This window comes from Lutjanus erythropterus, chromosome 4, assembly GCF_056507025.1.
Source record: "Lutjanus erythropterus isolate fLutEry1 chromosome 4, fLutEry1.hap2, whole genome shotgun sequence".
NCBI lineage: Eukaryota > Metazoa > Chordata > Actinopteri > Lutjaniformes > Lutjanidae > Lutjanus > Lutjanus erythropterus.
Genome location: NC_139320.1, coordinates 25,551,054 through 25,566,572, shown reverse-complemented (window position 1 = coordinate 25,566,572; position 15,519 = coordinate 25,551,054). Strand labels below are relative to the sequence as shown.

The 15,519-nt window shown below is 38.5% G+C and overlaps 1 protein-coding gene across 1 annotated transcript in view; it reads left to right on the top strand.

The window, feature by feature from the left end:
* The window catches only part of cntn5 (contactin 5), a 169,005-nt gene that overhangs the window by 32,814 nt on the left and 120,672 nt on the right, over positions 1-15,519 (top strand). Inside the window, exon 2 of the mRNA XM_084717428.1 lies at positions 14,222-14,340. Within this exon, the coding sequence (XP_084573554.1) occupies positions 14,286-14,340 (55 nt within the window). The 5' untranslated portion in view covers positions 14,222-14,285. The remainder of the gene's footprint in view (positions 1-14,221; positions 14,341-15,519) is intronic.

Here is a 15,519-nt window from a genome sequence, read left to right as displayed (position 1 = left end):
TCCAAGCAGAATGTACATTATGCCATTCAGATTATTTTGAGCAGCAAATTCAGTATCTCCAAACACAGAGCATCTCCGAGCTGTAAATGTGAGCATCAAGACTTGAATCATGATGTCACCAGGTGACCTTTCTGGAGCTGATCCAGTGAGACTGAATTAATGAACGACGCTGTGGGCTCAGAGGATTTTCATTTTAAATATTGCATCCAAATGAGTTTTACTTGAATGTAGGGCTTTCAGCTTGCTGTGATTCAGAAAATGGCCCCGTGTCCCAGTAAAATCACCATGGGTGCTGTCATAGCGTCCCAGGAGTTGTGTCATTATTCACTGTCTATGAAGCAGCTCCAGGATTTGTCTGTACATGACATCATCACTACAGTCTGACTGACTCTCTGCTTTTCAAGGAGAGATGGTTTATTTTCATTTTATTGGTGTGTGGAGAGCAATATTTCACAAATATGTACATGTTTGAAAGGTGTAGGTCCTTCTCAGTGGGCAGTAAATGAAATGTAAACATTCAGGCATTTTACTGATTGCTACTTCATGATTAGCAATAGTCTGCAGCAATAAATAAATAAAGAGTCATTTAGGGGCACACAGTTAAACATCTCTTTTGGCTGGTGAATGTCTTATGCCAGCATAGCCTTAGGTATTTTTAGCTAGTTGTCCTTGGCTCCTGTGAATCCCTGAAAAGTCAGATGAGTGTGGATTAGTTTTCTAATCAGAGAGGGAACTTTCATTTGACAATGCAGGTTTTTACCTGGTTGCTGATCGACTGTGATTCACACATTCACACTAGACAAACACACTTCACATACACACAGGTGTTCAGTTAGTCCTGCTTTGTTTTCTTTGACAATAACACCACTTTAGCACTGGCAATATATTAAGTATTTGCAATAGTTTTTTAGAAAATAGAAAATAGGACCTATTGCTGTTCTTTCTGCATGGATTGGACGCTGGCACAGACCAGTACTGCAACTCCCCAAGATGTTTAGTGTGGTAATGAGATAAATGTGTTTCCTATAGAACAGACCTAAAGATTTCAGAAGCAAGCCTGTGACCTCCTCCTCCCTCCCTCAATACTTGTCACTGAGGTGCCCTTGAGTAAGACCTTTAACCCCAGCTGGCCTGCAGATCAGACTGTGGTTTTACTGGTGGCTTGTGAGTGTAACTGCATGAATATGTTCCTGAAAAACGGAAGCATTAACCTGAGTAAAAGTCCCCTGAATAAATAATGGAAGTGCATGTTGTGTCCTCTGGATTAGGTACAAAATAGAGATGTTCTGCTTGTGTATGTGTGTAGGTGTGGGTTAGATGCATTTCATTGTTATCTACAGACATGTTCTTATGCATATCAGAGCCATATCAGAGGAAGCAGGAAAATGAGTTAATGGATGTGCCGTGCATTACGCTGGTTTCATGATCTCAAGTTCTCTGCATTGAATTTTTGCAGTACCTTTGTTAAAATAGCTATTTTTTTTCCAAACATTGATCTTATACAGTTCTTCCTCTGTGAAAAATCCACCACTAACCACTTTGACCAAGCTGTTTTTTTCAAGAGACCTTTTTCACAGTGGCCATTTTGACAAACAAATGGGGGGGGGGGGTTGCAGAATATCACCAGAGGTCCTATTAGTGGACTCTACCCAGACTCAGAGCACTGAGGGAGTTGTTATACCTCTAGCACAGGGGATTTGGACCACTGGGAGGTTTTTCAGGCCCAGGGCGAGTGGGACCCAGTGGGAAATGCTGGTGGGAAGTGGCGCCAGAATACACACTAGAACAAGAGCTGGGCAAGTAGGCAAGGGACAGGAGAATCGTCAAGTCAGAAAAGAGTGAGAGGGAGGTCTGGCATCAGAAAGACAACTGGGAAGAACAGTCTGTATTTTCACATCTAACTTGGTGAATTAAGGATTTGGTTTGACCAAACCAGAGTTGGCAACTGTTGGAACAGCGCAAAGACAAACCAGGACAGTTTTGGTGAGTTTTGTTTTTGCCAAGTTGAAATGAAATGTGTTTTCTGATAAGTTAAGAAGGCAAGTAAGTTCATTTTCTGTTCTATTTGTCAAAAGAGAGTAACTGTAATTAAGGTGTATGGCTGTATTTTTTTATTTGATAGAAAGATAGGAAACCAACTAAACAATACATACAACCATAACAAAACTTTTTAGTTTATTTTTTTATATTTATTAAACTAAAAAAGCTTTGAGATCTTGTGGGACATCTTGTGGGTTCAAACAGTCATAAGAGTGCTACTTAATTATTTACTGAAAAGCATCTTTGGCAGAGACCATACTAATCCATACCATCTTTACATGGAAGGATGCGCAATTGTGTATTTGTACATTTTAGATCAGTTTTTACTGCACACTGCTGTACAGCCTCACCATAACCTGGTTTCCTCTTTTTCCCTCTTCACGTTCAAGTTTTTTATCCCTCTAAGAATAGCATCATGTAAATATGACATTAAATGTTGAATGAGTCATTGCAGTTACACTGCTCAGTGTAAGGCATGAGGCAGTTGCAGGAAATGATTTTGCTTTCAGATTTAGTTTATGCTGTATATTAGAGTTGTTCATTAACGCAGGGCTTGCACAGGGAGTCATGGGTGGCATGGGTGTGTGTCTGTGGATAGCTGTGGGCAATGACATTGCAATGCTGTGGGTATGATGAAAAAATAATGAATGTAGTTGACATGGAGATTGTGGGATATTTAATTGATAAGCTGGACACCAGTCAGACATAAGCAGAATGTTGAGAAGATGAAAAAACAAAAAACTGTGAAAATCTATAAAGTGGTACCATAAAGTTAAATTATATAAGCTTTTTCAAAAAATTCATTATGTGACAAATTAATTTCACATCCCTCTGTTGGCCTAAAATTACTTTTACAAAGAGTTTGGTTCATTATATTTTCTGGGAGTGTGTTTAGTCAAGAAGTCTATGGCCACAGCTTGAGAAACAACGGTGAAGATCTAGAAGACATAACAGAGCAGAACATATAACTGTGCACTCGGATCTAAAACAAGGTGAACACTGACATTGTTCCCAGATTGGCTGTGTTGGTTGCATTCACCACCTGCTTCTACAACACCTTTGATGGCTTTATAGATGCTGTTTACTTCACCCTCAGGCTACATGCCGTTTCTAAGCAGACAGCTCATCAAGATGAGTGACAGGTGAAGGAGTGGGAACTTGACCAGCTGAGGGGGTTGATAGTGGGACAAATGATCCACTACCTGCATCAAAGCAGAAAAGTGTATACTAGAGCTTTAATTAACATTTTAACCCCTTTGTAATCTGTACAGATGTTGTTTTGTTATGCTGATGTGTTGATGTGTTTCTTCATATTTTTGGTATATTTCTGTATATTATTTTTCCTACATTTATTTAAAAAAAATCGAATTAAAATACTGACACAGCTAATAATTCTGCTACTTATGAGTTCATACAGCAGGATTATAGCCCTGATTTATAGGGTTGGGTGTTAACTTATTAACTATTGGAGCAGCAGCCAGATAAACATTAAAAATGCAAAGAATTGTTAATTAATTGTCTTTCTAAAAACCCATACACTAAAATGGTGTCAGAATGCTTAATTCATGGGTGTTACCCCACTAACTTGGACCAGTCCATGATCTCACTGACTACTGTCTTCCTAAATCATTTTCCGTGAATGCTCAAATTGTGTAAGCAAACGGCTCAGTGTGGTGTAGGGACACCAAAAAAAACTGAATCAAAGTAGTGCTGCAAAAAGGGAGGAAATTGGAGGATCCTAAAAGGAAGTACTCACCACAGCCTGTTCACTCAACTGCCATCTGGCATGAGATACAGAAGTATCTGCTGCTGTGCGACCAGAGTGAAGAGCAGCTTCTTTCCTCTTCCTCTGCAGTCCACCATGAATAAAGGTTTATTTTTATTATTTATTCAAGGATTGAGAAAAGGGGAGAACAATGAATATGGAGGGCCCCATGTCTGCATTTGCCTTTGGCCCCAGAATGACTAAATTTGCTCCTGCTGAAAGATGTCATGGAGTTTGCAAACAACAACAATATCAAGATTCCCAATTACCAGACAGACGGTTGTGTTGTTTGAACAGTACAGCCATCTGATAACTTTGAAAGCAACGTAAAACATAAGTAGAGGTAAAGTTTTACCACTGGCACAAATGGAAGTGAAGTGCTCAAGGACAAACTTAGTGGTCTCTGCTGAAGGACAGGAGAGCTCAGCTCAGTAAAAGTTCCTCATCTAGAGCGTTTACTTCACCTGTATTTTTTTCTGCCAGTCCAGGGACTGAAAATGGTGACATTCCAATCAAAAGCCCAGTTCTCCAAAATTCACCATTATCCCCTCCTGCACCTGGTCCCTCTTATTAGTTGTTTGCCGTGACTTTAACATGAGTTAGCTAAAGGTTAATCTGGAAGAGATGTCCCTTTAACAAAGGGCTTGTTTTGGTCAAAGGAGTGAAACTGTGGTGAGAATAATCCCCGTATTATCATGTTTTAACTTCATCCCCCCTGCACTCGGATTAAAACCTCCGGTGTATGCAACGAGACTCATTCTAAAGAGCTTAGTACCTTATAAAGGCTGAAACACACAAATATCTCTGAGCAATGTTTGGTTTCTGTTTTAACTACACACTGAAAAAAAGTTGCAATAATTTTATTTAATTATATTTTTCTGAGAAATACTTTAGAAAACAGAAAACTTAGTTGTACAGTTTGACTGCTACATACAGTTTTCTTGAAATATTGTGCTTGTGGTTTAAGGCCACTTTTTTTTCAAGGTCTTACAAAATTCAATGCTTTTGTACCATAATAAACACCCACTCAACCACACAAAAAATCATAGATCCCCCTGTAGTTACACAAAAACTAGATCTTTATCTGCAGTAATAACTTCTCACTCCAAGTAATCACCATTAAATTACATTTTTTGTATGTATTTGTCACATCACATCAAACTCCCTATCATTAAACAGTTGCTATACAACAAAGACTGCCACAGTCTTGTGTGCTTTAAGCTGAAATGTTGCTGCTTCTACTCAGGCTTTAGGGAAGGGTTACACACGTCTTAGTGGGTCAGGGGTTGGCAGAGTAACTTAAAGGGAAAATCCACTCCAGCTCTTGTTTGAACATGATGACATGTACAATTGCCTCGCCCATTTACAGATGAAAGCGAATATGTTGGGTGGGGGGGTGGGGGGTGGTGGGTGGTGGGTAGAGAGACCCTGTATTGTCCAGTTCCAAGTGTCACTGCAAAATGAAGCTTTTGAAGTAGGTCAAGGTATATTTGCAGGTTGCTCTTCAAATAAACTCTGCTGCACAGGCATGTACTGTCTGTGTGTCTGCTTTGTTCCAGGACCACAGGCTAATTTTATCATATTGCTCAAAATTGTATGTAGTGTTGTCAGGATACCAAAATTATGACTTTGATATGATACCTGCCTAAAATATCTTGATACCAGTACCAAGATCATACCATGGCACAAATCTAAAACCTGAGGAAAAGTAATGGATTAATATATAAGATGACAGTCCTGACATGATATAAAAAATGAAATAAATGGCTTTAATGGCTTTTTTTTCAGCTTTTGCCTCTATTTTGATAGGGACAACTAAAGATATGATGGAAAGAAGGTAGAGAGAGAAAGAGGGAATGACACGCAGCAAACAGGCCACACTGACTTCATAGACATTGATTATTTACTGGTGTTCCTGATCAGCATAGTTGTCTGATTTTAGCAGCTTACAAGTTATGGTCAAGTTTACATTTAAATTGTAAATGTGTGAGCATTAGAGATGTTTGCCACATTGGTAAACTAGCTAAAAAGACACAGCCAGACTCTTAAATGCCTCGTCAAACTGATGGTGAAAGGGTTTGCTTGTCACCAAATAAATCACTTGTTTGACTTGTATTTGGGGGCATGTAATTATGTTATTTATCACATTTGCTAACCAACCTGTCGCTCTTTGAGTTTCTTGGCATGCATATCGGTGACATGCTTTAAATGGACGTCTTTGCTCACCAGATCTGAGCAGGTTTATAACATCTTTTACAGGCAGGCTTTTTGGTGTCCGTGGGGTTTCTCTGACTGTTGACTAATTAATAATGTAATGAATAATGCCATATTTCGCTCCGTGCATCTGCTTTGTCAACAAGCCGTGGACAGTTGGCAAGACGAGCATCTGTAACGTTAGCAGCTATGCCTCTCGTTCTGCTTCCCACCATGAAAGTAGGAAAAGGATTGGCATGCCCACAGTGCCTAAAGGGAGCAAAAGCAGAGCGGGGAGCAGCACACACACACACACACACACACACACACACACACACACACACACACACACACACACACACACACGCTCACCACCCTGCTGTTGCACATGGAGCAATATGGCTCTTATCAAAACACAAACATTATACAATTGAACAATTATTTACTGCATTACAATGTATTAGCTGTACATAGGGCTGCTTATATGGTTAAAAAACAGTTGTTTTGACAGATATTGTAATTCCGATATGATTCACAATGATGAATTTTGCATCACAATTTTAATTTTCACTGAAAAAAAACATGATAATGTGACATTATTGGGATGAAAGAATTGAAGTATTGATACTTCAATACTTCAGACAACCATGATCTGTTATATAAACCCATGTCTTCAAGTTTTCATGTCACAATATCCACAAATCAATAAACGTGCAGCAAAGACAAATATCATGGAGAGCCGTGCCATTCACTCATTGTCTCATGCACATATTTTTCGGATTGTCATACTCAAATAATTACTGAGGTGAAGAGAAATGTTTGCTCCTGCTACTGCTCCTTGCACTGCTTCTTTTTTGTTCCATTACAGATGCCATCAGGACTTTGCTATGACAGTCATTACCACTACTGTAATCACTACTTCCTCTACTACTTATTATTAGCACAAATTACACAGTGGGTGTAAGCGGTTACATTCAGTAACCTGAAGAAGATCCAAACACCATGTTACTCCTTTGTTTTTTCTGTTTCATTTAATTCATATATTGCATATAAAAATGTCATTTTTGGTAAATATCAAAAATCTGATAGGATTGAACCTAAAAATGAACAATACAACAAAAAGCTCATGAAGAAGGAACATCTTCAGCAATTTGTGCAAATGACATGGAGGATTTCCTTTGATCTGTATAGTCTACTTCATTACTGTATTTTCTATGTGTGTGTGCGTGTGCATGCATTTGTGTGTCTGTGCTGTTAGTAACAAGTGCCATACTCTACTAGGATGACACTGATTACATTTCTGGTCTCATTGTTAGATATACCTACCTTCCGCGATGCACATGATGTATGCTAATTGAAATTGGTGACGAGGTGAGACGAGGGGGTGTGAAAACGATAATTACAATCAGGATCTCGATATATCTGGGTATTAGATTTGTCATTATGGCCTCTGCTTGCCTTTTGGACTTAACCTTTGTTGCTGTAATGCCTTTGTTAAAAAACTAAAAAGGCTACATCTGTGACACCTTTTTGCATGAATAATTAGTGAATAACCCGGAACAAGTTGGTGATTTTTCCCTATAATACCTAAAATGTCAGTGCTGACAAACATATACATACTACAGAAATACATATGAGAGACTCAGTGAACCAATCATTCATACAATTTTTGCAGGACTGTCAGAAACATGTTACTAAGTCATTAAAAAAAAGCATTAAAAAATTAGAGAATTGTACTATTGCAAGTGGCTGATGAGAGTACAGCTTCTGTGGAAATGTTAGCAGGCGATGTTTGTGACTTGGTTTGCCGAACCTCAGCCTAGCAGATGATGTCTGCATTCCTTTCATGTGTAACACGCCCTGTGGAAACACAGGCATGAGACCAAGCAGAGGAATCACATGCAGAACTGTCAGTGCACCTTGTTGCACCCTGCACACTACCTCATTAATAACCATCTGGCTGCAGATGTGTGTAAGCTGCAGGTTTGCTGCGTTCTGTTCATAAATAAACAAAATAAGCTCACCAAATGTCAAGATAGGAAATATTCTTACATCTATTTTCCTTATTAAATACGAAATATGCAACTTTAAGCCTTCAAAATTCACATTTCTCTCCCCAACTCAGGTTTGGACAGAAAAAAAAATCACTCTTGTGTGGTATCAATTGTTTGACATTTTACTGGGCTCTATGGTTAAAGTGGTGGAAATAATCAATTCTTAGATGCTTTGTGATTCTCTCGACCAAGGTTATGAATCAGTGCAGAGTAATCAGAAATTTAAAACCCAATTCTCCAAATTATGATCACCTGTAACCATTTTGTAAGAGGGGCTATATCTTTCTCATGGTTGAACCAACTGGATGGGGAAAGATAACTGATGTAAACATATGCATCATTTTTACATTCTAAACTTGACCACTTGATTTTTTGTTAGGATGGCCAACTACAGACAGATACAATACACCCGGCACTGTTTTCATGCTAAACTTTATCATCAGGACTAAACGCAAAATACTCCCAGGGCAGTGGTATTTTCCTTCTTTACCAGTTAGTCCTCTAACTTTATCACCTCATCACAGCAATGCACCATCTCTCTATCTCTCCTCAAAGCCATGAGACTCTAGTTGACAAAAAGCAGTAATTTTGTCATCGTAAAAACACAAATAGTAAAACACACTTCATTGAAACTCAAACAGACACAAACAAATCGAACCAACATGAAACTCATCACTATCTTCTCACCTAACCACTGTTCCAACAATCACCAACTCTGATTTAGTTCAAATAAAACTTTCTTTTTCACAGACTTAGAAGTGAAAATATTCCAGCTCTACATGCTGTTTTCTTGCTGCCTCTCTGCTGTTGCTGGACTCTTTGTGCAACTGTGAAACTCCCAAACCGTTAAATTAGCAAATAAAATGACAAAAATGAGCCATTTTGGGATTATTCCCAAATGTTATCACACACACCTGGAAAATTTGTTAAAATTTGTTTAAAATTTATAGTGTTTATCATGTGTTGTTTTTGCAGACTACTTCATGAAAGAACAAATAATTCCTCTTTCAGGGAAACAGACATGAAAGAGAGCATCTCTCAGATATTTAATTCCTCTTACTGACCAAAGTCTGCACAGCAGTCTGAATGCTTTTGTGAAAAGAGTAGATGAGCTGCCATATGATATCTTTTAGAAGATATTCAACTGAGGATAGTTTTGTCTGTTTAATTGGTGGGTTGTGTATTTGTTTATGCTCTGCTTGTCATTTATTTAATGTTTTCATGGCAGGTCTTCCTACCTAATTGAGGCCCTTTTTTCTTACCATTGTGCTCTATAGCCTATATGTTTTGTGTGGGCTCGTCTTTTGTGAATAAAAAACAATTCTGCCACTTTATTTTCTCTGGTGTGAAGTATATGGTTGACTGGAAAGTGAAAGCTGAGTCCACAAATGACGTGTCTGGCAGAGTTCTGTGAAACACAGAGCAGTCAAGTAAGGTGAACTTTAGGATGTCTGAGTACAAACCACCTGTATTTGATATACACAAGGGACCGATGTTCTCTCAGACACATAAATGCTTGACGGTAGACAAGAGAGATCCCAAAACCAAGTTACTGTAACACAGGTAACTAAAGACAAAATATTGTAAAGATAATGCACGTTCTCTAAACACTTTGTCACTGGATCTACATTTACCGTAATCATGACTGATAATGCAGTAACAGTACACTTTGCATTATATATTATAGATTATTCTGTAGAACTTTTTCATTTCTGATACTGATGCCATAATAGTGATACCCATTCTAATCTGATGCTTCTTTCTTCTTCTTCTGAAACTATAAATAAGCCATTCATGTGCATCTTGCTCGTGTGTGAGCCATGAAATGCTTTTTGTAAGATGAAACATCAAAAATCCATTGTGCTTTCAGACGGCTAAGCAGTACACATGATCTAATTGTTCTATAATCAGCTTTGTGCGGCAGACATTGTTGATATGCAGGACATTGTAGCAGACTAAATCTCACAAATGTCCACTCCATATAAAAATCTCTAAGATTCCTTAGAATTCTGTAAACTAACGTTGAAAATCTTTAAGATGTCCTTGTTGTAGGATTAATGTCTCAGTTAGCTGCAACAGACACTTTTACTTTTCCTTATTTTGAATCAATATTTATGCTCTTATCGTCAATTAACCTTTCATTTAAACATTCATGTGTCAGTCAAAGTTCCGCCTGCAATTTCCAATATGACTGCCATAGATACACAATTTGCACATTCATTTTAATCCCATCCTTTTTTTTTGTCTTATGGAATTGTTTCCTCCAGTATTTTTGGATTACACTCTCACTTAAAATGCACGCTTAGGTTTTCAGATGATTTGTTTTTTTGGTTAGGTTTGCCACGATAGTAAGGGCATGAATGAATCGCAGTTGACCTGTGTTCTGTACAAGCTGACCCCCATGGTTTGGCACACGTGATCCATTGATTAAATGTAATCATCAGCATTTGAAACAGTTTCGCTGTCAGTGTTTGTTTTTAAAGTATTAACTCAATCTCAATGCTATCTCGATGCAGAGTTGCAGTGAAAAGATGAAACGGCTGCGTGCTGTGTTTTACTCTGAAGCGCTGTGCTGCGAGTCGTACACCACATGTAATATATGTGCACAGTATTTTCGCCCTCCTTCTGCTCGAGTTTGCTCTACTTTTAGTCAGGAAACTATGTTTAAAAAAGTTTGAGCGATGACTGATCTAAAAGCCATCACTTTCACCTCCACAGAGTGCAATCTGTCCATAACTTTGTGCATTTTCAGTGGTTTAACAAAGAAATTAGACATGCTTGTCACAAATAGATGATAAGATTGTGATATTTATTGTAACTTCCGCGATCTCTGCTGCTGCTTTCCCTCAGACACACAGTGTCATCACTCATATCTTTCCTTGTAAAATGTCCAGTGTAATCTGTAACGCTGAGTTCATTCACCTTGCTGTAGCATCTCTACCTGAGGCTGAATAGTATTGGTCTTACTTCCCAAAAGCCAAAAGTTCGAAAATTTTTGACAGTAGTAGTACTGGTGTAAACATGGTGTTTGTCAACTACTGCAAAAATACACTCTAGGCTAGAGACAGTCAATCATAGAAGCTGCAGGACCTCTGTAAGAGATGTTCTTCAGACTCCAGTTACCAACTGAGGGCTAATGTGAAAGTTGCTCAGTTTAACACATACCTAGGGGTTTGTATGACAACAGGCTGACCTGTGCAGCCCAAAATAAAGTGAAGTGCTGAAAAGAGGTGACAGAGTAGACTTCCTTTCCTGAGGTGATTTGTGCATTTTAATATATGCAATAGGCTTCTGCTCATGTTCTATCACACCACCATTGTATATGTTCTATTTTTCTCCTGCTGCTGCCGCCGTATGCAAGTAAGATGAAAGAAGGTCACAGCGAGGTGAGCAGGGTGAGAACCTTTTTTCCAAAAAGGAGAGCAGTTTTCAGCAGCCTGAGCAGACAGCAGCTGTCTAGACAGCAGACATTCAGCCATTTAATTCTTTGCATCACTGAGCAAAGACAGTGAAAAGCAAGAAATAGCCAAATAAAGTGCCACCCCCTATTTTAAGTTTGTTAATTTATATCCAGCTGTTGAGAAAAGGCTTAAATTTACATAGAGGAGCAGCACATTACATATGGTGAACAACCAGCAAAAAACAGTTTATATTACAAGGAGGGAAATTGATCATTGTGTTTGTTTGTCTCAGCCTCTTTCTTTCTATTTCTTTCCTTCTTTTTTTTCTTTCTTTTATTTCTCTCAGTCGTTATTTAGACAGATAACAGCCTAATTGCTAAGTCACTAACTATTTAACCCACTCATACTTCATTGGTGCATTCTGGGAGGGTAGGGAGCAAATGAGGTGAGGCAAAGACAAGGAGGCATAAATGATGAATGTGAGACGACCCCTGCTGGATCTGGACATGATTCCCTCAACCCTCAGAGGTGTCTGTACCGCCGCATTAATGATCTAAATGACAGACAACTTAAATGAAGATGAGAGAGCCTGTTAGTGAGATAGGAAATATAGGGAGCAAACATTCAAACATGTTGACAAAGAGACTGAAAATATTAGATAAATGTGTGAAGTGCTTCTGTGGAGATGAATGGTACTGAGAGAGAATAACAAGGTCAGTAGTTCGTACTCTCTTTATACCGCACGTCTCTGCACATTAGAAATGTATGCAATTAGTATTGGTTGTACAAAGAACAGCCTGTTTAAGCAAAGGTGCTGTGAGTTTTACACACAATTTTCTCCTGAATATCAGTGTTTGTCAGGTCAGCCTTTCATGCTGAGCTTATAAAGATATTAATGAAAATTATAGCAGCATATATTTAGCCTGGCATCACCATTAGTCAATGCTCAATGCTCATATTAGTATCAGTCGTACTAATACACAAGTACATATCAGTCTGGGACCTATCAGTTCATAGTTTGATTTCCGAGAGGTGTTATCAACAGACCAAAGTGCCTTGTATGCAATTGGATGAACCTACAACCGATCAGAGCAACAAAACCATGGATGTATTAAATTTCCTGTAGAGGGAGATTTCTTCTAAACACATTATACATGTTAAAACATAGTTGCTGAAACCATGAAAACAGTGAGAACTATGTAGTGCTGATTTCTGGAGTCAGACTGAAACAGTTTATCACGATTTCTGTGTTCAGAATTTTTGGGACGGACCTGAAACCTAGTTCAGGCGTGGTCCCCCAGCACTATATAAGCCACACGAACCGACAAACGAAACCGCCTCCCCCTCCTCTCACCCTCCCTAATGGTCAGTTACAAATGTAAATCAGCCCAGCAGGTCACTTCAGTTCCAACAACCCAACACAGAGGGGGGAAAAAAATACCATGCTTTTTCTGTCCTCAGACTCTGGTGGCTTAAACCTGTCTGGACCTGTCCAATAATGCTGCTAGATGGAACGTCCATGTTTTAGGTCACATTCAGGTGGCAATGGTATCCGATACTGAGACAGTGGAGCTAACACATCTGTGTTTCAGAGCATTAAACATGATTTTGAGACCTAATTTGTATACCTAGCTGTTTTTTTAATCACTCAAATTTGGCTGGGTGATTAATAATATGCTCTCCTGTGGTGCAACAAACTCAGAACAAACTTTTATGGTTGCGTTACAAGATATTTTTTTTGGAGAACTGGACACAGCGTTGGAGGTGGCACATGAAGCCAACTTCTGTGACACATCTTGTGCATTGTGCAGCCCACAGAGCAAGCACATTAGGGACTTCCACCAGCTGAGAGGCTAATTTGAATGGAGATAAAAAGATCTAGTCGTGCAGCACTTCTAGACTTTATAAATAGACTTTATAAAAGAATGTAGCCACTGTTTTAGCTGCTTCTTTCACACTGTAAGCTTGTGGGGTGAAGTCTTTTTGGGCTTTAGAGCAACACGTTATGTTGTCAACGACAATTAAAACATTGGTTAAATTAAAAAAGTACATTTGCAGGCCATATTACATTTTTGACAGTATATCAGGGGCACATATATACATCTGGGCGACACTTTTGAAGTTAAGGAAAATGTTAGTTAACTTAGAAACAAACACTGCGGGTCAGTTAGAAGCACAGTTTACTTGCTCAGACTGGACTGAACTTCCTCAGAGCCTAGTTAGTGCTGTGGGTGCCAGTCTCCACCTGATTGATTCCGTGAGACATGGGATTTCTCAGCACAAGACTTGCTGCAGTTTGAAGTATGAGGGGAACTTTGGAGAGCTGTGACAGACTGAAGGCAATTAGAGATTGTGTCAGATCCCAGGAAGGAATATGAACTGACAACACACACACACAATGCCCTATGTTAATTTTTTGGAAGTTACGTTTTGAATGATATTATATGGCGTTTGTACCACATACAGTATGTACTATAAATAAGAAGAATGAAACAAGAAACAAGATCTGTTGACTTTTTTAACACCAATTAGCCTGCCGCTGAGGTGACAAAACCTGCTGTTCCATGTGACGCTAAAATTTGCACAGTGAGGTCAAAAGAAAAAGGCAAACTTATTTTCTTTTTTTATGATCCATCCTTTATTGATCCGAGGTGAAAATTAATCATTTACTGAGATTAGCAGAGTGATATGAAGTGACAGTTCTGGGTGTACGTGATCCAACGAGGTTGATCCACCCACTGACTGATGTTTTCTGTCTCTGTTTGTAGGCACAGCTTTAATGAAGAAGCAGACCTGCTAACATTCTTGCAGAAGGGACCCTCTTCAAGAAGTATGGGGTCACCATGGAAACCATTTCTCCTCCTGTCTGTCATCAGTGGCCTTTCAGGTAAGAAATTCAGAAGGTAGTGTTCACAGGCATAGGACTGGGTGATATGGTCAGAGTCAAATATCACAATAATATTTACCAAATACCTTAATATTTATTTATCTATGTGGCCACCATATTGAAGGGAAGACTGTGCTTTCAAAAAATATTAACTCAATGACCTCAGTTATCTTTTCTAGTTCTCTGCTGAATTGTGCATGATCATACCCTCTGTTACTATAAGGGGTGAAGGTTTACAGTTATTTAAATTTAAAATTAAGTAAACTGAATGACATAGCATTTTTTTTTATATCATCTTATATTAAAAGCAATGCATTGAAATTATCTGGGTTTGGTGATTTGTATTTGCTACAGTACTGTTTTCTGGCAAATATTTGCTAACATAAGAGCATACATATTCAAAATTTTACAGTTGTATTTTAAATAAGTTTACTTACAAAATAAACCTCTAGCTGTTTTTATTCAGATGGCTAATCTGGTTTGAAAAATCTGCTGAGATGTTTGGAAATTTTAATCTGGAAAAGTTCTGAAGCTGAAAATATGTAGGAACGTGGATGAGTAATGTGGATATAATGTCTAAATGGGTAAAGACTAATAACAGAACAATTAGAAGAGTCTGATAAGATCAGAAAATTACTTTACTGTAATGCATCCTTTAAAACTGGGAAAATACATCACTTATTCCTTATCACAATGAAATGACATCCAGAATCTAAGACGACGTCAGGTCTCACAATATGGATATTTAAGAGTAAAAGGTAAGAATAAGACATAGATGTACAGAATAATCTTCTTAAGCACTGCTGTCAAATCATACAGTACGCAATGAAATCTACTATAATGACATTGCGGTTGTAAATGTGACACAGATGGCAGAATGATCATTTATGGGTGTGAGAGGAGGTTTGTATCTTTTCGTACTTGGGGAGGATGAATCCACGTCTTTTGAAATGATGAATTTTGCACTTAAGTCTGAGAAAAAGTGAAGATGCCGTGGCTCATTGAACATTCCTATTCTGTTAGGCTTTAGAGTCTCCGAAATTTGACAGGGTTTTCCACACCTTTTCAGTAAAGGTCTATGGTGGCTGTAAACAGCAGGGACTCTGTGAAAAAGCAGCCAGTGATAACGCCACATCACTACTTTAGTTTCTCAGTGCTATTTGCATGACATCATTTGAA